General features: G+C 56.1%; 1 protein-coding gene across 1 annotated transcript in view; it reads left to right on the top strand.

Moving 5' to 3' along the window:
* Positions 1-6001: 6001 nt before the first annotated feature.
* Positions 6002-22595, top strand: part of RASGEF1A (RasGEF domain family member 1A) — a 37760-nt gene continuing 21166 nt past the window's right edge. Inside the window, exon 1 of the mRNA XM_081234376.1 lies at positions 6002-6052. Coding sequence (XP_081090502.1) covers positions 6035-6052 — 18 coding nt within the window. The 5' untranslated portion in view covers positions 6002-6034. The remainder of the gene's footprint in view (positions 6053-22595) is intronic.

Raw genomic sequence — 22595 nt, 5'->3', positions numbered from 1 at the left:
CCCACCTGCCTGAGGGAAGACCCTCCTCCCACCTGTGTTTCCTCCTCCTCTGGAAGCGGAGGTCAGGCCTCTGGCACCCAGTAGGGAGGGACTACTCTCCCGATGCGCCCAATTCCCCTTCCAAAGGGCTGCTTCTCTAACATCCGGCACCTCCCGGCGCCCTCTGTGGGAGCACGGCCCTCCCCTGCCCCCGCACCAAATCTCTGCATCCTCCCAGCCCTGTTCGCCAGGGCCACCCAGGCCCTTCCCTAGCCCCCAGGACCCTCTGGGTCTGGCCAGGCCCCTGGGGAACTGTCCCCGCCCAGCCCACCTGGCTCCGCGGTACCCCTACCTCACCCACTGGTCCCTGCGCCTGGTGGGGGAGGCGTGAGAGCTGGGACAGTGGAGAGGGCTGTGCTGCAGGGACCACACAGCCCTGTGGCCAGCTGAAGTCCCATCTCCACCTGCTCCTTTCCCAGCTTGTTGACGGGAGAGTGATGACAGGGCCCGGGTGCAGCAAGTGGCCGCTGGCCCAAGCAGTCCGTGCTGTTAGTCACGGTTAGCTACACGCCCGGTTACACGCATGCAGCAAGTGACACACCCGGGGTGAGCGGGCAGTTCTACCTACAGTGGGGGACAAGCAGAGGCTATGGGGAGAGGCTCGTGGAGGATGCTGCCCTGCTGGGGGCTGTTTCTTAAGGCAGAGCAGTAACCTCTGTGGTAGGAGAGGTGCATCAGAACGGTCAGCTGTCCCCCCATTTGCCCTCCTCCATATCTTGTGCTTCAGTGGTACCTAAAACCGTAATGATTTGTTTGCTTCCAACATTATTCTCCAAAAGGGAGTATTAATCAGACAGGGTTAGGGAAATGCAGAGACCTGTTTGTGTTCCTCAACTGCTCCAGGTCACCCGGGGACAGGGTCAGCAGCTGAGTAGAATGGGCACTTCGCCCTTCCCCAGGGTGTCGGCCATGCGTGCCCTGAAGCTCATGGGTTTGCACGGGTGTGATTGCCGCAGGGCGACCCTGACCACCCAGAGTGCTGACTGGCCCTCAGGCCACACCGTGTCCCAGCCGGGTCCTGTTGAGCACTCTTGGTGGGGCGTGGAGGCAACAGGAGAGGGCCTCTCAGTGGACAGTTGCTGAGTGCAGGTGGCCCAGGCTGTTTCTCAGGGCAGGCGTAGAGCCTCTGGACAGCTCAAGCCCTTGGAACTAGAAACTGAGAAGTCTCTAGGGCTCACCAAGTGCTTGATTCATTTGGCTTCATGTTTTGCCAGCCATCCTGTGAGTTGGGTGTCATGAACCCTGCTTTATACCCAGGAAATGATAACTCAGAGAGGCGCCCACCTCATCCATCGCACTCAGAGTTGGAGCCGAAGCTCTGCCTGCACGGCTGCCCTAGGTGATAAGTGGCTGGTGGGGTTGGAGAAGGGTGGACCCAGCTGGGCAGCGTGGGGAGGGGAGTCCGTGCAGGAAGCAGAGGCTGCATGTAACCTGCTCCCTCGCCCTTGGTGCTCACCCCTGCGTGGTCCCGCAGATACCATCAAACTTTCACCTGCGCCTTCTGGCAGCCTGCCCCCCACCCCCCCGCCCTGGAACCCTAGCTTCCGAGGTTTTAGCCTCTGCAGGGTCTTCGTCGTGATGCTGTTGTGGGCGCCACCTGTGTGGGCACTTGGGTTCCTGCTTCCTCTGTTCTTCAAAGTTGGTCACCCCACATTAGGCCACCTTCCATCTTCCAAAACTAAAACCTTGCAGGCTGTACCTTTTTAAAGGAAGGAGCTGGCGTTTTTTTTTTTTTTTTTTTTTTTTTTTAATTTTACCAGAGGGGCCTTTGGTCTTGAGGGGAATGAGGAGAGGGAGGCAGAGACCACCAGTGTCATTTAGATGCTCCTTCCCGCAGTTTGGCTTCTCTGAGTTGTGGCTCACAGCAGACTTGGAAGGGCCTTGGGGCTCAGACAGCTTTGCCTGCTCTGCTTGGGAAGTTATTTCTTTTTTTAAAACATAAACTGTTTTGAAGTGCAATGTACATACAGCTAAGTGCATGAGTCATAAATATTGCAGCTCAGTGACTTTTCACGGGGTGAGCACGTGGGTGACCAGCACCCAGCCACATCCCCAGCAGCCCCGTAGGATCCTGATTAGATGTTCTTTTGCGCCTGGTTTCTTTCTTTTTTTTTTTTTTTTTTTTTTGCGGTACGCGGGCCTCTCACTGTTGCGGCCTCTCCCGTTGCGGAGCACAGGCTCCGGATGCGCAGGCTCAGCGGCCATGGCTCACAGGCCTAGCTGCTCTGCGGCATGTGGGATCTTCCCAGAACGGGGCACGAACCCGTGTCTTCTGCATCGGCAGGCGGACTCTCAACCACTGCGCCACCAGGGAAGCCCACACCTGATTTCTTTGGCTCCACATGATGGTGGTGGAGACTGCTCCTTGTGTGTGGCTGTCTTCGTTCATTCTCATTGCTGTGGGGTGCTCCCTGAGTGACTACACCTCCTGGCTGTGGAGGGCAGCTGGGTGGTTCCCAGTTTAGAACCATTGTGAAGAGTGCTGCTATAAACACTCGTGGATGGGTCTTTGGGTGTGAGTATGTAAGCATTTCTGGTGGGTCTACACCCAGGGAGGAGTTTCTGGGCCTGTATATGCTCGACTTTTGTAGGCACTATCGGTCCATCTTCTCACGTGGCTTTACCAGTTCAGCTCCCACCACCAGCGGCTGGGAGTTTCTGTTGTGCCACATCCTTGTCAGCACTTGGATATTTCTGCCTTTTCATTTTAGCCATCCTGGTGGGTGTACAGTGGTATCACACTGTGGTGTTAATTTTCCTCCTGCTGATGACTAATGAATGCTTTTTCTTATGTGTATCACCCTTTTGGATATCCTTTTTGGTAAAGTACCTCTTCAAGTCTTTCACCTATTTTAAAAAAGTTGGGTCTCCTGACTTCTTTGATTTTTATGAGTTCTTTATATATTCTGGATATGAAGCCTATACTAGATACATACACCTATATCTATATCTGCACAGTTATACACAGACATACATACACACATATTCATTCAACAGATAGGTGTCAAGTGCCGCCGTATGCAAACATGTCACAGTCACTGGGGCACAGCAGTGAACAAAACAGACAAAGGCCCTGCACTCATGGAGCTCGAATTCTCTGTAGAGGAGACTAACAAATAAGGAAGTAGAAAGAATATGTCAGACTGAAGTAGCCATGAGAAGGAAAGTTCAGTGGGAGAGGAAGTGTGGGAGTGGAGGTTAACACTGTAAATATGTCACCGAGAAGGTGACACATCAGTAAAGACCCAAGCAGGAGAGCCATGCAGACATGCAGGGCCGGTGGGGGCAGGGGTGAGTGGAAGGTGGGAGGTTTCAAATGGGGGCAGGCCAATGGGGCCTGCAGGGCCACTGGGACCCTGGCTTTCATTTCACTGAGGGTCTGGGCAGAGGAGGGGCAGGACCTGACTCAGGTTTTAACAGGGCCAGTCCAGCTGCCGTGTTGAGGCAGGACAGGTGGAAGCAAGGACACTAATTAGGAGCTTGTAGCAGTGAGTCCAGCCTCCTGTCCCAGTTTCCCGTCTGTCCCAGGTGTCCGTACTTGTGAGGATGTCCAGGGTCACTGTCATTCTGGAACCAGGCTTCCTTGCTCTATGCTCAGAACACCCTTTCATGGTCATGGGATGGATGCACTGTTCCTGGCCTCATGGCCAGCCCACATCATCTGGGTGCCTCATCTTTCCAGAAGCCCCCAGCACATGTCTGCTGGCCGCACCACAGCTGGTTCCTTCTCCACTTTCTAAAGCCAGCTCTGGCAAGGTCATTGTGTTCCTGTGCCGGTCCCCACAAGTCCTCCCTGCAGCACCTTGCTCTCTACGCCCAGCCCCACCCACAGGTTCAAGCAGGGGAGCACCCTGGCAGGGGACAGCCCTGGCACGCCCATCTCCCTGCTGCCTTGGGATGCGGATGTAGTCCATGTACACACATGAATGCTGAGGTCACACCTGTGAGCAAAGGCGAGAGAGCACCACCTGTGTCTGCGAGGACATTCCCATTGCAGAGACCACTGGCAGAGGGTGCTCCTTCCTCCTGGGGAAGCATCTACCTTATCAAGGTTCTTAGAGATGCTTGTGAATCTGTGAGTGGGCATGTACAGAAAGGTGCAGTGGTGCTGCATATTGGCCTAGCCACCTCCTCTGGGACATAACATGTAGAGAAGCAGAGGGGAGGGCTTGCTCGGGGTGCAGAGGGTGTTAACTGCTCACATGGACTTCCTGAGGAAATACTGTGGCTGCCTGAGGGCCCAGATGTCCTGCAGGGCTGTGGGGTAGGGCTGAGGACCGCAGGGGTAGGTGCCTGGCAGGCTCCCTCAGGGCAAAACCCCTCACCCCTCTTGGCACTGTGGAGCTGTCTGAAGGCGTAGAGTGGCCAGGCGGGCTCAGGACCAAGGGCCCAGGCTGGTCCTGGTCCCACAAGTCCCCTGCAGAGGCCAGTGTTAGCTTTGCATCCTCTGACTGGCCTGAAATGAGATGCAGAAGCAGCAGGGGGAGAAGGACAGTGTGAAAGCTTGGGGGGCTGATGTACCAGCAGCCTGCAGCCCTGGCCATTTCTGCTGATGTTGCCCCCCTCTTCCCGACTGCCCACCCACAGGAGCAGGTGCTGGAGCAGTGAGACCTGGGTTCCAGTCTTAGTAGAGAAAGTGGGGTGGGGCACACCTCCAAGAGAAGGACAGCTGTCTCCAAACTCCTGCATTCTCTTGGAGGAGGCTGGGGAATGGACTCAGCACAGCCCCTAATTCCTCAAGACGGAAATAGCTGTCCAGCAGGACTCAGCCTCAGGGCCAGTCTTGCTACTGGTGAGAAAACAGGCAGAGGAGAACGGGTAGCTGGGAAGAGAGATGGCTGTCTCACGGGCTGCAGGGGGCCGGCGTCCTGGGACTTGCCTGGACACTGACAACATCACCTCTCCCCATCCTAGCCCCAGGGCTTGTTCCTGAGCTCTCCCAGATCCCACCCGGCTCCCTCTCCCTACTCAGCCTCTAGGCCCTCCGGTTCTAGATCTCCCAGAGAGGGCGCTCTTCCCTCAGTCCACCTTTTCCTTTCAGATTCTCAGAGCCCGGGTTGGGGGCAACGCAGGAACGCGCGGGAGGGAAAGATCCGTCACCGGACAGGATTCTTTCTGAGCGCTGGGGCTTCTGGGGGCGGGAGGACGCCTCGCTGTGCCATGTGCCAGGTCCGACCCACGCCGTGTCTTAGAGTAGTCCTCCCACAAAAGCAGCTGCCGTGTCCCCTGTGTTCACTCAAGGAAACGTAAGGACAGAGAGTTCCGTGGGACGCTCGAGGCCAGGGCTGTGTGGAGTGAGAGCCCCGTGAGGGGAGGCATTCAAGCCAGACGCTGGCCAAGCACCTGCCGTAGCTCTGTAGTGGACCTCTACGATGAGGTGAGGTCGGGGAGGGGGAAGAGAGGCTCGAGGGAGGATAGGGGGACGCAGGGGGCTCTCCGTTAGCTGGATCTCACCAGCACGATCGCTCCTACCGCGCGCTAAGCACCGACCCACACGGCGCCCCTTCGCAAGCCCACCCGACGCACCCAGCACCGATACCCTGCCATGGCCTCCGTCCTGACGCCACGGCCCGCTCCGCCTGCACTCCCAGCGCCCCCAAATCCAGCTCCAGGCCTGTGCGCCCTGCCCACGCCGCGCCCCTCCCGGCGCCCCAACCCCTGCACCTTCGCCACCGCCCTCCAAGCAGCGCCCCGCCCCTCCGGTCCTTGTCACGCCCCCTCGAACTCCACGATACCCCGGCCCCGCCCCTGGCCCTGCCTCCAGGTACCTCGGCTCCACCCAGTCCCTCGCTACCCCTGGGCCCCTCACCTCCGCCCCATCCAGAACCCTAGCGTTCCCGGCCCTGGCCCGGCCCCGCCTCCCGGGAGGAGGCGGGCATGGGGTAGTCCGCGGGCGGGGCGGAGGGTTGGAGCTGCCGTGGCGCGCGGGGAGAGAAGCGGCCGCACGCGGGACGCCCGGGGTGCCGTGAGACAGCGCTGGGAGCAGGCAGCCAGGATGTTTCTGGACCCCCAGGTAGGGCTGTGGCGTGTGGCAGGTGCGGGGCGGCGGGTCGCGGAGGCGGTGACGTAGACGAGCTCGCCGGGCAACCCCTTGGTTGCAGTCGGACTGCGGGGTCAGGGGTTCCTGCGCCGCCGAGTTCGGGAAGCGGTCCTGACCTCCGGACAAGGAGTGTGGCCATCCCCAGAACATCTTTGGCCAGGCCCGGAGGAAGCCTGCTCTGTGGGTCCCCACTGGGGCACCAGCTGTCAGGTGGGCTGCGCCCAGGGCTCAGAACGGATGGGCAGCCCAGGCTGCCACTGCCTTTCCTGGCACGGCCTGCGGACGCCGGTGATAGTCTATGGCCGCGCGGCACCTGCACACCTGGTGGAGGGACCCATGTGGGGTGGACAGGGCCGGAGAGGCAGGAGACAGCAGCCCCAGTGACAGGGTCGGCAGGAGGGTGGCTGCCCTGGGACTGGCACAGGCAGGCTTTTAAGCGCCAAGACAACAGTGGATCCTTTTCTGGACTTGAACACAGAACCACCTGTTTGCCCTGGAGGAGGTGTGGAGAGAGGAGGTCTGTGATGAGGTGGGCACGTGGGAGGTGTGTATGTGCGATGTGTGGGCGAGAGTGAGAGTATGTGAAAATGTGGGCATGTTTATATATGGAGTGTGTGTGAGAGAGAGAGGGAGAGGCAGGGCGGGCAGGAATGTGCCTGTGTGGGCCCACAGACACCTGTGTATTTAAGGAGAGTGAGGCCCAGCCTGGGGCTTCCAAGGGTGTGGACCCCAAGGTGAGGGGCAGCTTCCTTTCTACAGGAAGGGAGGCTGAGGACCTGTCCTGGAATTAATCCCGAGCATGAGGCAGTGTCGCATTTCCATGGCTCAAACCCTTCCTTTGAGGCAATCAGGCAATGTGATTCAGGTGCCACTGTTCTAAGGCCTCAGCCTGGAGCTGACCGGCGTAGACCCGAGACCTCAGGCTCAGTGCAGGTGGGGCACAGAAGGGGGCCACACCTGGGCTGACTGGGCCTGGCTGTGCCCAAGAAGCAGGACTCATTTATTCCTTCGCTCTTTCGCTTATTCAGTGCACATTTACTGAGCACTTGCTGTGTGCAGGCACCATGGATTCAGCAGGGAACCAGACACACCCCAGTCCCTGTCCTCATGGCTCACCTTTTAGCAAGAGAGACAGGGAAAAGAAAAGCACAATCAAGAAATGGAATATGGAATGTTACGTGGTGATAAGTGCTAAAGAGAAAAAGTAAAGCAGGAAAGAGGAATAGAACATATCAAGGGTGCATATCAAGGGCAGGGTAGTTTAGGTTATCAGCAGTAACCAAACAACCCCCAAAGCCAGGAGCTTATAACAACACGTTGTAATTTTCACTTATCGGCAAGTTCTTCATGGTTTGGCGGGGCCCTGCTCCAAGCCTTCCTCACTCAAGGACCTGGGCTGACAGGTCCCGTGGCAGAGGGGGAGAGAGGCCCTTGCACTAACCTTTCAGTGCCCCAGTTCAGAGTGCCACACGTCACTTCTACTCACTGCTCTTGAGCCAGATGAGTCACAGGGCCCCACTCAATCTCACTGGGACCAGTAATGACAATTCTGCTCAGCCTGGCGAGCAGGGGTCCAACACGTTTGGTGCCCAGCGCACTGACCACCAGTGTGGGGCAGCTGTTTGTGCCTTGGGTGGGGCAGTCAGGGGAAGCCTCAGCCTGAGGACCTGCTGGAGGAGGGAGGGAGATACGTGACAGCGGGAGCACAGGAGCACAGCAGGAAGAGGGCAGGCGAGGCTTCGGAGGGGACCAGGCCGGAGGCCGGTGTCAGGAGCAGAGCTGGTGAGCGTGGGCGCAGGGGCCCAGGGGCTCAGCCCAGGGAGGTAGCAGCGGAGGAGAAGGGCCGATTTACTCTGAAGGTAAAGCAGGTGGCCTTGCTGACGGTGGAGCCTTGCTGTGGTGTAGAGATGGAGAGGAGACAGCCGACTCCAGGAAGGAGAGACGAGAAAGGATGCAGGTGGAGCAGGGGGGGTTGGGGAGGAGGTGGGACAGGTTGACACCCCGGGGCACTGTCACCTGGCACTGGCTGGGCATATGGACTTAGGGGAGGATCTGGCCTGGGGTGCTAATTTGGAGCCCCAGCTTGCTCCATCCTGCAAGCCCTTGCTGCCTCCTGGCCACGCCGCCTACACCTGTACCTGCTGGCGCGGGACCGTCTGGTCCAGGCACCACGCCCTCATCTTGCTGGGCCTGCCTGCTGCTGGGGTTGGAGGAGCTTCGTGTGAGCTCCACCGGGGGAGGCAAGGTGAGGTGGGGGGCCACAGCATCTTGTGTCGATCTGGCTGCCGTCCCCCTCCGAGGTTCAGGAGCACTGGGGGCAGTACCACTTGTAGGTCACGCACCCACCAAGCACAGGGACCACAGTGGTGCAGGGGCTTTGCGGGCAAGGCCATCTGGGAAAGCTGCTTGGGGGTGGGGAGTCACACACTGGCTTTGGGATGGGTAGGGTTTGACTTGAGAGACGGAGCTGAGGTACCCGTGGAAGCTGCCTGCACCCTCCACAGCGCTGGGCTCCTTGGCCCTCACCCTCTGGGGAGCTGCTGTTGAGTGACCAGAAGAGGGCTGGTCTGTCAGGACTCTGGTGTCACAGTCCTGACAAACAGTCCTGATAAGAACAGGTCAGCCAGGAGACCTGTTTTATCTCCCTGCTCTTCCTTCTCCTAACCCACTGGAAACCCCCTGCTCATCCTTGGAAGCCCACCTCCAAATCACCTCCTCCAGGATGCCCTCCTTGACTTCTCCCTACAGCGATAGTCCCTCCACCCTATGCCCCCTCAACACCCAGCCAGCACAGACCTCTAATCCCGAGCCTCTCATACTGCACTGCGGTGTTACTTCTACCCCTAGTGGCTCACACTGAGCTCCATGGGTTCTTCCATTTCCAAGTGTGCAGCACAGATCAGTAGGACCTCAGGGATGTTTGTTGACTGAATAAGTGAGGGAAGGAAGAAACAGACACGAGGGCTGGAATGGCCCACGGAGACTGCCTAGTTCTGCTTCCATGGGTTACACGTGGGGAAGCTGAGGCCCACAGGTGCTGCGGCTTGCCTGAGTTCAGCCAGGGTGTCAGGGGTCACAGCTGGCCCCTTGCCCAGGATGTCCACTATGCCAGGTTCTGGGCTGGCTGGAGCCCTGTGGGTTCCAGGACAAGGGGAGCCCAGAGGCAGACAGATTGGAGGGCCCTAGGTTATCAGTCAGGTGGGAGCATGTGGACAGTGGCCCCGGGGTCTCCAGAGGAAAGCAGCCAGGGACTTCCACCGTGGTTCTTCGCTTCTCACTCCCTGGAGACCTGCAGCCCCCCCCCCCCAAGAGCTCTGGCCCTGTGGCCTCATGGTCGCTGGCCAGCTGGTGGGGTTTCTCTGGCAAACCCACTGCCCTGTGTCTCAGCCTCCAGTGGAAGAACCCCACCCTCACTGTCCCGCTCACACCGGCCTGCCTGGCTGGGGCCAAGCCCACGGCATTTCCCAAAGGTCAGTGTGGCTGCTGCACGAGCCGCCCCCTGCCTGTGGCGAGTGTGAGTCAGAGGACTTGGAGCCAGCTCTCGCGTCTCCTTTAACCCTCACGAGGTCGCTGCTCCAGTGACACGAGAGGAAGCTGAGGCTCTGAGGTGTAAGGCAGCCCCATAAGCAGAGCAGGAAGAGGCGACATTCATTCTGGGGCTGGCCGACCCCAGAGCCTGGCCACCCTGCACACAGCAGGGCCCCGTGCAACATCCTTAGAAGAGGGGTGGCAGGCCCCTAGAGGTGCCCCGCCCAGAGGGCGGAAAGCTGTGGTGTCAAGGGTGTGTGGCCAGTAAGGGGGCTGTGGGCCGGGTGGCTGACCTGGGTGGCAGGCAGAGCAGGCCCAGTGGGAGCAACATGTCCCTGCCCAGAGGCTGGGAGACCTGCAGAGCTGGGAGGCCCCAGGGCACGCACGCACGCACGCACACAGGCACTGGCTCACACACACCCTCCTCCCTTCTGCCGCTGGGGTGAAAGCACATGCTCCACATGGACTGAGTCGGGATGTCTTTGGGGATGGGAATACCTGTCTCCAGGCGAGGTTGATAGGTAAGACAGAGATCTTTAAAAAATGTATGTTAGGTAATTGGTAATTAAACTCTCAGTATTTTGAACAGATTTTTCAGTTGGGCTCCCTGGAAAATCCAGAAATGAATTTAATTCATTTCTAATGTATCTTGTTAACATTTTCTTATCTTAGTGTGTTTTCTGAAAGGTACAAAGCAACTTTATTTTTTTAATTTATTTTTTAACATCTTTTTTGGAGTATAATTGCTTTACAATGGTGTGTTAGTTCCTGCTTTACACCAAATTCAATCAGCTATACATATACATGTATCCCCATATCTCTAGCAGTTGTCCTTGGCTTGATCTTCATTTTAATGAGGAGGCCTCTACATTAAGTCTGAAATTGGCCCTAAATTTCAAATACATAATCTTCATCATGAAGTACATTTCATTCCTACATTAATTGCCGAGAGTGTACACCAAGAATGGATATCATATGAGGCTTTCCTGTATATAGCAGAGTCATCAAATTCCTTTCCTCCTTGGACCTATTAATGTGTTGACTTATTAGCTTTTCTGAGCTGAATCATCCTGTTTCTGGAATAAATCCCACTGGGTCAGGCTCGATTGTGCTTTGAAATGCTGCTTGGTTCATTCTGCCGATATGTTGCTTGGGGTATTTTTCATCTATATTCATAGGTAAGAATTTATACCTACTTCTCTATTAGGGGAGATATTTGTCACATTTATAAATCATGGTTATGTTAGCTTCATAAAATGAATAGGAAAGGTTTTCAATATGAATTGTGTAGTTGAAATAGTTTAAATATCATATAAAATTATCTTATTCTTCAGGGGTTGAAATAATTCATTTTGGAAACTGGCTCAGCCGGGGCTTGCTTTTATTTCTCTCTGAGGTTTAGTTGGCTGTCAGCTTACTTAATTTGTACTATGGTTATTGGTCTTCTTGCGTTCTAAACATTTTTAGTCTATTTCGGTTATTCATATTTTCTAGGTAATATCCTAGTTCAAAATGCTTTCAGACCTTTTAGCACAGATTTACATCATCTATTCTTTTAAAGTTTCTTCTCCACATCTGTGGTTAGAGTCTCTTTTTCATTCCTCTGTTTTTGCATTTCTCCCTCTCTTCATTCCTTCCCTTCCTCTTTCCCTCTCTGCCAGCTTCCTTCCTTTCTTCCATCCTTTTGATGATTAGAATTGCCAGAGGTTTATCTTTTTAATTTGTGTTTCCAAAAGAAAATCAGCTCTTGAATGTAATCAGCAAGTTCTACTGTCTTTCTTTCCTTAAATCCACTAATTTACCTTTTAGTAATTCCTTCCTCTAGTTTGCTTTGCTGTATGTCTGTTTTGTTTAGAAGCTCTTTTTAGCCTTTTAAGTCAAGTGCTTAGTTTGTTTTCATTGCCTCCTGTTTATTTAAAATATATTGAAGTCCATGAATCTTTCTCTGAGTACAGCTTTGGCCATGTCGAACTTCATGAGATTTCTTATAAGGGTTATTTTTCCGATGTGTCTGTAATTGGAGTTTTGATTGCTACTTGAACACAAACATGATTTAGGGAAGTTTTTTTAATCAAATGGGTGAATTTTTTTGGTTCATCGTTTGTTTATTAATATCCAGACACATCATTCTGTCACCTGTACATTTCTGTTTGGGTACTCCATCAGGGTTTCATTGGTGATATGATGTATGAACAATGTGGATGAGTACTCTCGGAAAGAAGAATATGCCGTGCTGTCGTTAGGCCGTGGGATTTCATGCATTTTTCTCTTTATGTTTCCATTCCCACATTTTGAGAGAATGCCCTGCAGTATTTTCATTCCTTTCTACCACTCGTCTCTTTGGGTCTGAACCACGTGTCAGGAATTGTAGAAAGTTCTAGTTGTCATCCTGCCTGTCTCTGGTCCACGAAGAGGAGCTCCCTGCTCTGTGCTTGGGCACCGGCCCCATTTCCTGGGCACAGCGGGGCAGGCGTATTCTTGGCAGTTTGCCTTTCACTTTCAACTCTTGGCAGAAAGAACCAGCCTGCAGGCAGGAGCCGTGGACCGTTCCTGGCTCTGCCCAGCCAGACAGTGTGGCCTTAGGCTGTCCTTTGCCTCCTGGGCTGCACCTCATCTGGACAATGGTCAATAATGCCTTGGAGGGCACTGTGGAGATGTGTAGGACAGCCCAGTAGGTGGAAACCCCCTGTGAGTGTCACTCATTGGCAGTGAGGCTGCTGAGCTGTTTCAGGGGAGGGTTTGGATCGGGCTGTCCAGCAAGGGGCCCCGTGCGGGCACGTGCACAGCTGGCCTTTGGACCCTGCCCTGCTCCCCACAATGCTGTTCTCACTGGCCTCACCTTGCACGCTGCAAGCAGGTGGCTCCTTCTGGGCCAGGCCTTGCCCATCTCGTGGGGACCCTGGCCGGCTCCACCTGCCTTCGCCTCGCACCTTCCCTTCCTTCTCCTGAGCCTGCGCTGATGGTCCTGGGTTTCCTATCAGATCGTGGTGGTTACACACACCAGGGTTCAAATCTCAGCTCCCCGACTTTGGAGCTGTAAGGCCTAAGGCTAATGACTTAAACCCTTGGGGCTTTGTTCCTTGTCTGGAAAATGGGGTGACAGCTGCCTTGCCGGCAGTGTGTGCAGGGCGGTGTGCGGGGAAGTGCACTGCCCTGGGGAGGGATGCAGGCAGCTGTGCTGCTGGCATTCCTGGGGGCTGGGCTAGACACTTGGTTACCAGCCCCCAGGGCCAGGGGACATAGGGCATGTGGCAGGAAAGCTGCTTGTGTACAGAGAACATGCACAGGGAGCGGGACATGTTTCTGCTGGAGGGTCAAGACGCACGTCCTGGTCCTGTTTCTGAGAGGCTGTGGCCGCCAGACAGGCTGTGACTGTCCAGGCCCAGCAGGGAGCTGGGCGCCTGCTGCTCTCCACCCGCAGGTTAGCGTACAGAAGTCTCCAGCTCCTGCAGTGCAGCGGGATCCCAGAGTGGGCTGCCACTCTGGGTGTCTGCCAGGAGGATGACAATTCAAGCGAAGGAAATTGATTTTTATTTGTTTTTAAACACAAAGGAAAATCGTTGCTCAGCCTAATTAGATGTCATTTAAAAATAAAAGGACCATACGTTCTTTTTTCTGTACCCTGGCAGCCCCTCGACACAGCCTGGCGGGTGGAGTAGAGGCTGCTACTCACTCCTGGAAAAGCTTGAGCGTGGCTCGGACCCCGCCCCCCTCCCTCCCTAGGAGCCCAGCCTCCCTGCCTCCGAAGGACCCTGAGCTCTGACACGGTCCCCTGTTATCCTGCTCATTCACAGCCACGCCCTGCTGCTCCTTGGGGTCCTGCCTGGCTCCTGTGGCCGGAGCAGGGGGAACCTGGGTCAGATGCTCCTGCCTGGAACCTGGGGTTCTGGTGGGTGGGAGCTCTGGCTGCCCCAGATTCTGCTTAGCACACTTATGAGCAGCAGCCTTAAGTGGATGCCCCATACAGGAAGGGGATCCCAGAGGTGCAGTTCCAGTTGAGGTGGGGGTCTGCGCCCTGCCTTCCAGCCCGCCCTCCTCCGTGGCATCTTGCCGGAACCCCCAGAAATGACAGGAGTGCTTTCCAAGGTTATGTCAGTTTCCACACGGAGTCTGAGCGTCACCCGTCCACATGCAGGAGCGCAGGGTGACCCCTGTGGAATCTGAGGCCAGGGGGGAAGGGGAGGCCCCGGGCACCCTCCCCCTGCCCTGAGGGCCCTGAGTGGGAGGCCGGCTTGCCAGCAGCCCGCCCTGTGGGGAGAGGGCAGGGATTCTCTGAAATCCTACCTGCTCCTCCCCGGGCCTCTCAAGGCTTAATAATGGGATGGTTATTGGCGGACAATGACATTTTGTCCCTTGAGCAGCCACCAGAAGAAGCTGACTGGACAGAAAGGCAGAACAGAGGGAGGAGAAAACCCCGACGCGGCAGAATCTGTATTTAGGAGTGTGAAGAGGGGATGGCAAGATTCCTGTAGTCAATTCAAATAGGATTTGGTAATAGGAGGGAATTCAGAAGGAAAAAAGAAAATGAATCATGCATCTGTAACAAAGCTTTAATTGTCGGCATCTCTTGGAGGCCGGGCCTTTGTGGAGAAGGCGCCAAAGTGCTGCGTGGCTCTGGCTCCCATGCCAGCCACCTCCTGGCTGGAGTCCGGCCTGTAGCCCTCCACCGGGCCCGGGCCTGCCCTGGCCGGCCCCGAGGGTACAAGAAGGTAAATGCTCTTCCTCTCGGCATGTGCGAGTACGATTTCTTGAAGCTTGGTTTATGTGAAAAACGTCACCCCTCGCCCCTCCTGCCCCCGAGGCCCATCAGGCTGGGAGGATGGCAGCTGCAGGGTGCTCCCGCGGCCCCGCCTGCAAGGATGGGGCCGGCCGTGCCCTCCGTAGGACTTCTTCCCTGCTGGCAAGGCCACAGGAGCACAGGGGTGAGGACTAAAGAGGGCATGTCACCCCTACCACTCCCCACCCCGGGCAGAGCAGCCACCTCTAAGGCAGAGCCAGTTTTTCTATTTAAAAAAATTTTTTAGAAAACTTTTGGCCACGCTGCAAGGCTTGCGGCATCTTAGTTCCCCAGCCAGGGATCGAACCTGCGCCCTCAGCAGTGAAAGCGGAGTCCTAACCACCGGACTGCCAGGGAAGTCCCCAGAGCCAGTTCTGAGCGCCACCTGCCAGGACAGGGCAGTGCAGCCAGGCCAGTGGATCTGTATGCCTGGACAGAGGAGGCAGCTTCTCCCCACTTTCTTCCTGGCCGCACCAGGGCCCCGTGGCTGCCCGGGCTGTGGAGAGGGGAGAGGGCCTCAGAGGCGGGATCAGGAGAGGGGCAGCACCAGCTGCCATAACTGTGTCTAGGAAGGCGGTGGGTAACCTGGAGGACAGGTATCCCAAGCGCCTGTCAGTGTCCTGCAGTTCTGACTCCACCGAAACCAGCAGGTACTAAGCATGTCTGGAGCATGGTGGCCTCCGGCCGTGCTCACTACTGCCTGTGAAGTTGCTGCCGCAGGTGCCATTTTACAGAGAGGGCTCTGGCTCCCAGCTCATGGGGTGGCCGGGCCTCCCCCAAGCCCGTGTACAGCCAGATCTGCAGCATGTGGTCCCAGCAGATAGGACCAGGGCTTCTGGAGCTTAAGAGACACACATTTCAGCTCAAAGTTAGGAAGCTCTGAAAGCTGGAGTTTGGGGAGGGGAAGAAGAGCCCCCAGGAGGGAGCTTTCCGCCTTAGGAGTGTCTGAGTTCAGGCTGGCAGCTGCTCTCCTGACCCCCTTCTCCTCTTCTTCTTCCCGAGCACTGCTCTCCTTCTAACCCCTAATATCACATCCTCATCTGTGTGGTCATCATGCGTGACAGCCACAGCCGGCTCCGGGGGTCTCAGTGGGGACAGAGACCCTGTTTCCTTCACTGGTAGGTCTCCAGTGTGTAGGCAGGTCCTTGGTGCCATTTGTGAATGAATGAAGGAATGATTGGTTAGTCTGTCGGTCAAAGAGTAAGGGCCCCACCTCCTACCCCACCCCAGTGCAAATGACATCAGAGAACCAGACAGTCAGCCCTAGAAGGGTGGTTAGGTCCATTGTGCAGACGGGGCAGGAGGCCTGGCCTCAGCTGCCCAAGGTCCCCAGCCGAGCTGGGTTCCAGTGTTACTGGCCCTGGTTCAAGCAGCCAGCATGGGTCTCTCCCTAACTGTGGCCTCTGAGTGCTGATGGAGCTCCTGCCTGGCTCCTACCCGCTCTAGATTTTTCTGGAACTGGGATGAAACCAGAGACAGCCCCCTGAACGCACTCATTCTGAAATCTCGGCCAAAGGCTGCCCTCCTGGTTAAGTGGCCCACCAGGGTATGGGCCAGAGATGGCACCCAGCTCACCCCAGGAGCACTTTCTCTCTCTCTCCTCCAGCCAACAGAGGGGAGACTGGCAAGATGTGTAATTTTCAGTTGCTAATTGTGATGCCCTGCAGCTTGCTGAGCTAAAAATAGTCTCCATTTTGTTGAGTAGGTTAAAAAATAGAAGTCCATGTGCTGCCTCCGAAAGAAGCACCACTTGCAAAGGCTGGCAGAGGCAGGGGGGCTGATTCGTGCCCTTCCTCCACCTCCCAGAAGATCCCTGGGGGCTCATGCAAGATGGGCCCTCAGGGCCATTTTTGTCCCAGTTTTCCAGAAAGCTGGGTTGCTTAACTTGACATCCATGGATGAGCTTCTGGGAGCCCGTCAATCCCTAAAATCATATGCAGAATGCCGTGGGAATGTGCACTAATCCATGTGCCCAGGGCGAGGGCCTCAGCCTTCATCTGATGCTCCGAAGGTTATACCCCGGCCAGGCACAATGATGAGGAGAAATGACAGTCCCCAGAAGGAGCAGGGCAGTGGGGCAGGCAGGCCTGGACAGACCTACTCACCACTGCCTGCCTAAGCAACCTAGTGCAAGTCGTGGGCGCTTGGCATCCTCATCTAAGAAATGGGCATCTCCACACCGCCCCCCGTGGGTTGGAGGGATTGCGTTGAGATGAGAGATGTAAAGCCCAGCACACGGCTGGGCTCCCAACTCCTGATGATAAACATTGAGAGTACAAAGGTTAGTCAAAGAAAGCTTCTCCCTGCTTCTCCATTTCTTAGAAATTTCCGGAATTGCAGACTCCAGGATTGGAAGGGGTCCTGAATTCTGACTGTGCCCTGGGAACCTGCCCCAGACAGCTCCTCCCTTTCAGAGTTGAGTGAGGGCCTGACACTGCTCCCGTCCAGCTGTGCAGCAGGCTGTCCCCTCCCTGGGCTGCTGTCCCCATTCTCAGCTGGGGCAGAGCTGGCTGTGTCTGAGGCTGCCCCGGGGGGTGGGGCACAGTGAATGCTTGTTGAGCACTGCCACCCCTTTCCCAGGATGTGCCCCGAGGGCAGAGGTAGTGTTGGGAGCAGGTAGCTGAGCATCAGAGGCCAGGATGCCTGTGGACCCCGGAGAGCCCACGGGTGGGGAGCCTCCCAAGTGGCTCCTGAAGGATGAGGTCCCTGCCCCACCTGTAGCCCCAAGTCCCTTCCTGCCGTCCCCTCCCAGCCCACCTTCCTGCCCAGAGCTGGGGCATTGAACCGGAGGCTCCTGGGCCCTGCTCCTGGGCAGAGACCCTCCCCTTCAAGGGCCAGGAGGCAAGAGATGAGGCAGGAGCAGCCCCGGGCATGCGAACATCTCCAGGAAGCTGTGCAGTGCTGCCCCGGACAGTTGTGAGCACGGACAACCCTGCACGCGGATGCTGCAGTAATTGGATGTTTGTCTAGAGTCAGTGTCACATGCATTCCTTACCCAAGTATGTTTAAGTAAACTGTTTGTGACAGCGTCAGCTGTGGGAACCTTTTACGAGACCATTGGGCAGTGTCAGGCCTCCCCAGGCCTTGTTGAGCCTCTCAGTACAGGAAGCAGAAAAAGCACTTGGGAAAGGCCTGTACCCAGGCCTGGATGAGTGTGTGAGTGGAGGACATGAAGATACATGACGGTGTAGCCATGGATGCATCCGGGTGCACACGGTGGGCTCTGGCTGTCGTAGTGAGGCCAGCAGCCCTTGCTCAGCACCATCTGGACCACTGTCATAGCTGTGGCTCCCAGGGGTCCAGGGGGCTCCTGTGTGATGGGAGTGGAGTGCAGGGTCTCTGAAGGCCGTCTTGGGCACAGCTGGAGTTTGTGAGCCGAAGGACTGTGCCCCAGGTCACAAAAGCCATACACACATGCCTGTGTGGCCGCCCCTCCCGGCGGGTGTCCAGCTTTTGCACGCGTGTGGCCAGGAACAGATACTCTCCTCCCGATTTTGCTGCCTGCAGGCTCCCCTTCGCTAGGGCCACATTAGAAAGCACTGCAGCAGTGAGCGGCACCCAGATCTCTAGCCAAAGTCTCTTGAAGAGGGACTTCCCTGGCGGTCTAGTGATTAAGGCTCCGCGCTTCCACTGCAGGGGGGTGCGGGTTCGATCCCTGATGGGGAACTAAGATCCCACAAGCTGTGTGGCGTGGCAGAGTCTCTTGAAGAGACTGCAGAAGGGAATTTCATTCATAATCTTCTGTGTGTGAAAACCCTCTTTTCCCATCTTTGCCGGCATCTCTCACAGCAGTGGGGCTGCCTAAGATCTCCTCTTACTTCCCCACTGTGCTTCCCTCTCCTCCTGGGCCCTCAGTCCAGCAGCTTCCATGTCCTTGATGCTTTGGAGCAGTGTGTTCCTTAGAAGGTGTGCACTGTGTGTGCAGGGCAGCTGCACGTACTTAGAAGCTAAAGGTTTTCACCGAGTGCCTCAACGGGGCCTCCAGCCTGAGTTGTGTGGACGCAGAGCTCTGGGCTGTACCCGCAGGAAGGAATCCCATGTTCATGCAGGCCTTGGCCGGGCTGAGCGGAACCCAGAGGACGCTGTTTACTTTCTGAACTACGACACGCCAGGTGTGTGAGCACTTGTTTTGGGCTGAAGCCACCCTCCTTGCCTTCTCCCCTCCTGTATCCCCACACCCAGGCTGGGAAGTCTGGGGACCAGTGTCTTGTCTGACAAACAGCTGGGGCTCACACGGATGGAGTAACTTGCCCCAAACCAACAGCTGGAGAGGGCCTGGGCCCGGGACTGGGAGTGTGGGCTCCTAAGCTCTGGCGCTCGGGGCGCTTGGGAGCCTTCAGCTGTGCCTCATCGCGACATGGGAGGGGCTGTGGAAGCAAGAAGAATGGCTGCCCTTCTCTGAGCCCAGCCTCCCTAGAGATCGAGGCAAAGCTAACGTGCCACCACTTTACGGGGGAGCTGGTCCTGGGGAAGCAGGAGGGAGGGAGGGAGAGCAAATAGATAGTGGGGATGGGAAGCTTTTGTGCCTCATTGACCCGAGTTTACCCCAGGGTATTACCCGACCTCCCCGCCCCCGCCACGCCTGGGTTGTACGCATGCGCACGCACGCACGCACGGGCTGGGGTGGAGCCACAGGGTCTCGCACCTGAGCAGAACCCACAGCCCGCACAGCAGGACGGTGGCCTGCGGATGGCTGTGAGGCCCGAGGTCAGAGGCCGTGCTGGGCCACTAGGGTGCCATCGAGGCAAGGCACAGAGGCGGGTGGCCCAGAACAGCGCTGCTCCCTCTCCCAGGGGCATGTTTTCTCGTCGAACCCTCATCGCAACCCTGCGAGGGAGGAGGGGCAAGAACCTCTACGCCCACTTTACAGCGGAGAAAATGGAGGCTCAGAGCAGCTCAGAGGCTTCCCCATTGTCGTCGAGACAGTGTCTCCTGACTCCAGCCTGGACTCTGTCGCCAGGTCCCAGACCCAGGCCTGAAACCACCAGAAAGGACTCGGCAGGTGTGCACGTGAGGGTCATGGGCGAGGGTGCAGACAGGGAGCGCTGAAGGAATGGTGTTTCAGGAGCCTGGGGGCTGGGCTGGACCGTGGTGTAGGGGTAGCTGCAGCCGTGTCACGCTCAGGGCGGCAGCAGGAGTTAGTCGGATGGAGCGCCTCGGCCGAGCCTGGGGGTGCCGGGACAGCCTGTGTCATGCAGAGTGGTAGCGGAGCCCCGGGAGGGGCGGCAAGAGGGAGAGGGCGACAGTGCAGCCACAGGAAACTCGTACGCCTCCTTGCTTCGCCCACCTGGCCCGCCTGACCCACGGCCAGCCCGCTGGACACCGCTGGTGGCGGCTCATCCAGACAGGCAGCAAAGGGTCCCTCGGGCTCAGCTTTTGCCCGGCCAGTCTTCCCTGCCCACCCCCTGCCGCCACCGTGCCACTCCGCCTGTGCAGGGGCAGTGGCTGTAGCCTTCTCACCTGGCACCCCGGCACCCTTCGAGGCTTGGCCATGGGGACCCTGGGCCCAGATGCAGGGAGGACCCTCTTCCTCCATGGTGCCCCCAGAAAGCCAAGTAAACCCAGGGAAGAGACGGGCAAGCGCTGACACTGAATTCAGAGCTAGCTCTCTCCCGAGCTGGCAGGAGCGCCCCTTTCCCCCCTGCGCCTGGGATGCCCTCACGCCCACCAGGGCCTGCGCGTGAGGTGGGAAAGGTGGGAAACTCGCAGGGCCTGGCTTCTAGGAGCCGGTGAATCACTTTCACCCGCCTGGCTGTGAGTCAATTTCATCTATAATTATAAGGTGCTGGCCTTCCTCCTGTGGGAACAGAGGCGCAGCTGTAAGAAATCAGAGGGGGCAGGCTGGGTGCAAGTCCGCCCCCCACCGCCCCCAAAAGGGCTGCTGCCTTGTCCAGGCCAGCGCCAGCTGACCTCGGACAGTGGTGTGGGTCCTTGGGGGCTCCATCCTCGGGCTCACCCCAGCCGCATCTTACCCCTCCCTCGGGCTGGCTTCTGGAGGCTTCCAGAGCTCTCCACCGATGTCTGAAACTCCCCAGGTGATTCTGTTGTGCAGCCACAGCCAGAGGCACTGACCTAGGTGAAGCTGCTCTCGTCACCTGGAGGATGAAACTCTCCAAGGGATAAGCACGTCCAGGAAAGGTGAGGACGTGACCCAGCAGGCCTGGGCTCGGACTCGAGGTCCTGCGTTTCAGTGATCGACCAGGTGATGGCACTGCTGGTTGGGCCACAGAGGGGCCAGCGAAGCTCTATATAGGAGAGGGTCTGAAACTCCAGAGCAGGCTGAGTTCTGACTCAGGGGAAGGTGCGCTGGCGCTGCCGACAAGTTCCTGGTGATGCTGATGCTGCGGCTCCAGCACTGCATTTGCTTTAGGGCGTCCCCGCAGGGTCTGACTCCCTAGGAACCTTGGGGACCTGTGTGTCTGGAATGGCCTGTGTGGGGCTCTGAGCAGGCACACCTGTGAGAGTCAGCACCTCAGTTGGGAGGTGCTACCATGTCTAGTGTGCAGTGCTTTACCCAAGTGAGTGCATTCATTCCTGCCAGCAAACCTCTGAATTAGTGCTCCCTGTGCCCATTTTACAGATGAGGAAATTATGGCTCCAAGAGGTTGAGGATCCTGATAAAGCCACAAGTGGCTGAGCCAGGGTCGAACTCAGGCCTGCCTGACTGCCTTTGTTTCCGTCCTGGCCCTGCTGCAATCTCCGCGATCTTGAACTTTCTTCTGTGTCTTCTTCCAGCGTCTCTAAGCCTTCATCGTCACCTACTGAAGGTTTATCGTAAAACTTGTCAGTGGCAGCTCTGAAGCCCTCATTGCATCCCCTTCCTCTGATGATCTGCTTTGTGACCTGGGGCAGTTACTTGGCCTCTCTGTGCCTTGTCATCATCTGCAGCATGCAGAGAGTAAGGGTTTCTCTCGTGGGGTTATTGTGAGGATTAATGAGATGATTCAGCTCTAGCATTACTGTCACTGCTGGCACGTGAAGTACTTAGAGTCTTAGCTCCTGTATTTCATTTTTTAAAACAATTTTTATTGGAGTATAGTTGATTTACCATGTTGTGTTAGTTTCAGGTGCACAACAAAGTGAATCAGTTATACATATATGCACTCTTTTTTAGATTGTTTTCACATATAGGTCATTACAGAGTAGTGATAGAGTTCCCTGTGCCATACAGTAAGTCCTTACTAGTTATCTATTTTATATATAGCAGTCTGTATGTGTCAATCCCAGTCTCCCAGTTTATCCCTCCCCCGTCCCCCACCGATAACCATAAGTTTGTTTTCTACATCTGAGACTCAATTTCTGTTTTGTAAGTAAGTTCATTTGTACCATTTTTTAAGATTCCACATGTTAGCAATATATTTGTCTTTCTCTGTCTGACTTACTTTACTCAGTATGCCAATCTCTAGGTCCATCCATGTTGCTGCAAATGGCATTATTTTGTTCTTTTTTATGGCTGAGTAATATTCCATTGTGTATATGTACCACATCTTCTTTATCCACTCCTCTGTTGATGGACTTCCATGTCTTGGCTCTTGTAAGTAGTGCTGCAATGAACATTGGGGTACATGTATCTTTTTGAATTATGGTTTTCTCCAGATATATGCCCAGGAGTGGGATTGCTAGATTATATGGCAGTTCTACATTTAGTTTTGTTTTGTTTTTTTTTTTTTTTTGCGGTATGTGGGCCTCTCACTGTTGTGGCCTCTCCCATTGCGGAGCACAGGCTCCAGACACGCAGGCCCAGCAGCCATGGCTCACAGGCCCAGCCACTCCGCAGCATGTGGGATCCTCCCAGACCGGGGCACGAACCCGTGTCCCCTGCATCGGCAGGCGGACTCTCAACCACTGCGCCACCAGGGAAGCCCTACATTTAGTTTTTTAAGGAACCTCCATACTGTTCTCCATAGTGGCTGTACCAATTTACATTCCCACCAACAGTGCAGGAGGGTTCCCTTTTCTCCACACCCTATCAAGCATTTATTGTTTGTAGATTTTTTGATGATGGCCATTCTGACCAGTAAGAAGCAATACTTCATTGTTGATTTCTATTTCTCTAATAATTAGTGATATTGAGCATCTTTTCATGTGCTTTTTGGCCATCTGTGTGTCTTCTTTGGAGAAATGTCTATTTAGATCTTCCGCCCATTTTTTGATTGGGTTGTTTGATATTGAGCTGCATGAGCTGTTTGTATACTTTGGAGATTAATCCCT

Source organism: Mesoplodon bidens (assembly GCF_964165515.1).
Source record: "Mesoplodon bidens genome assembly, chromosome: 1".
In the NCBI taxonomy this organism is placed as follows: domain Eukaryota; kingdom Metazoa; phylum Chordata; class Mammalia; order Artiodactyla; family Ziphiidae; genus Mesoplodon; species Mesoplodon bidens.
This window is presented reverse-complemented; position numbering and strand designations above follow the sequence as displayed.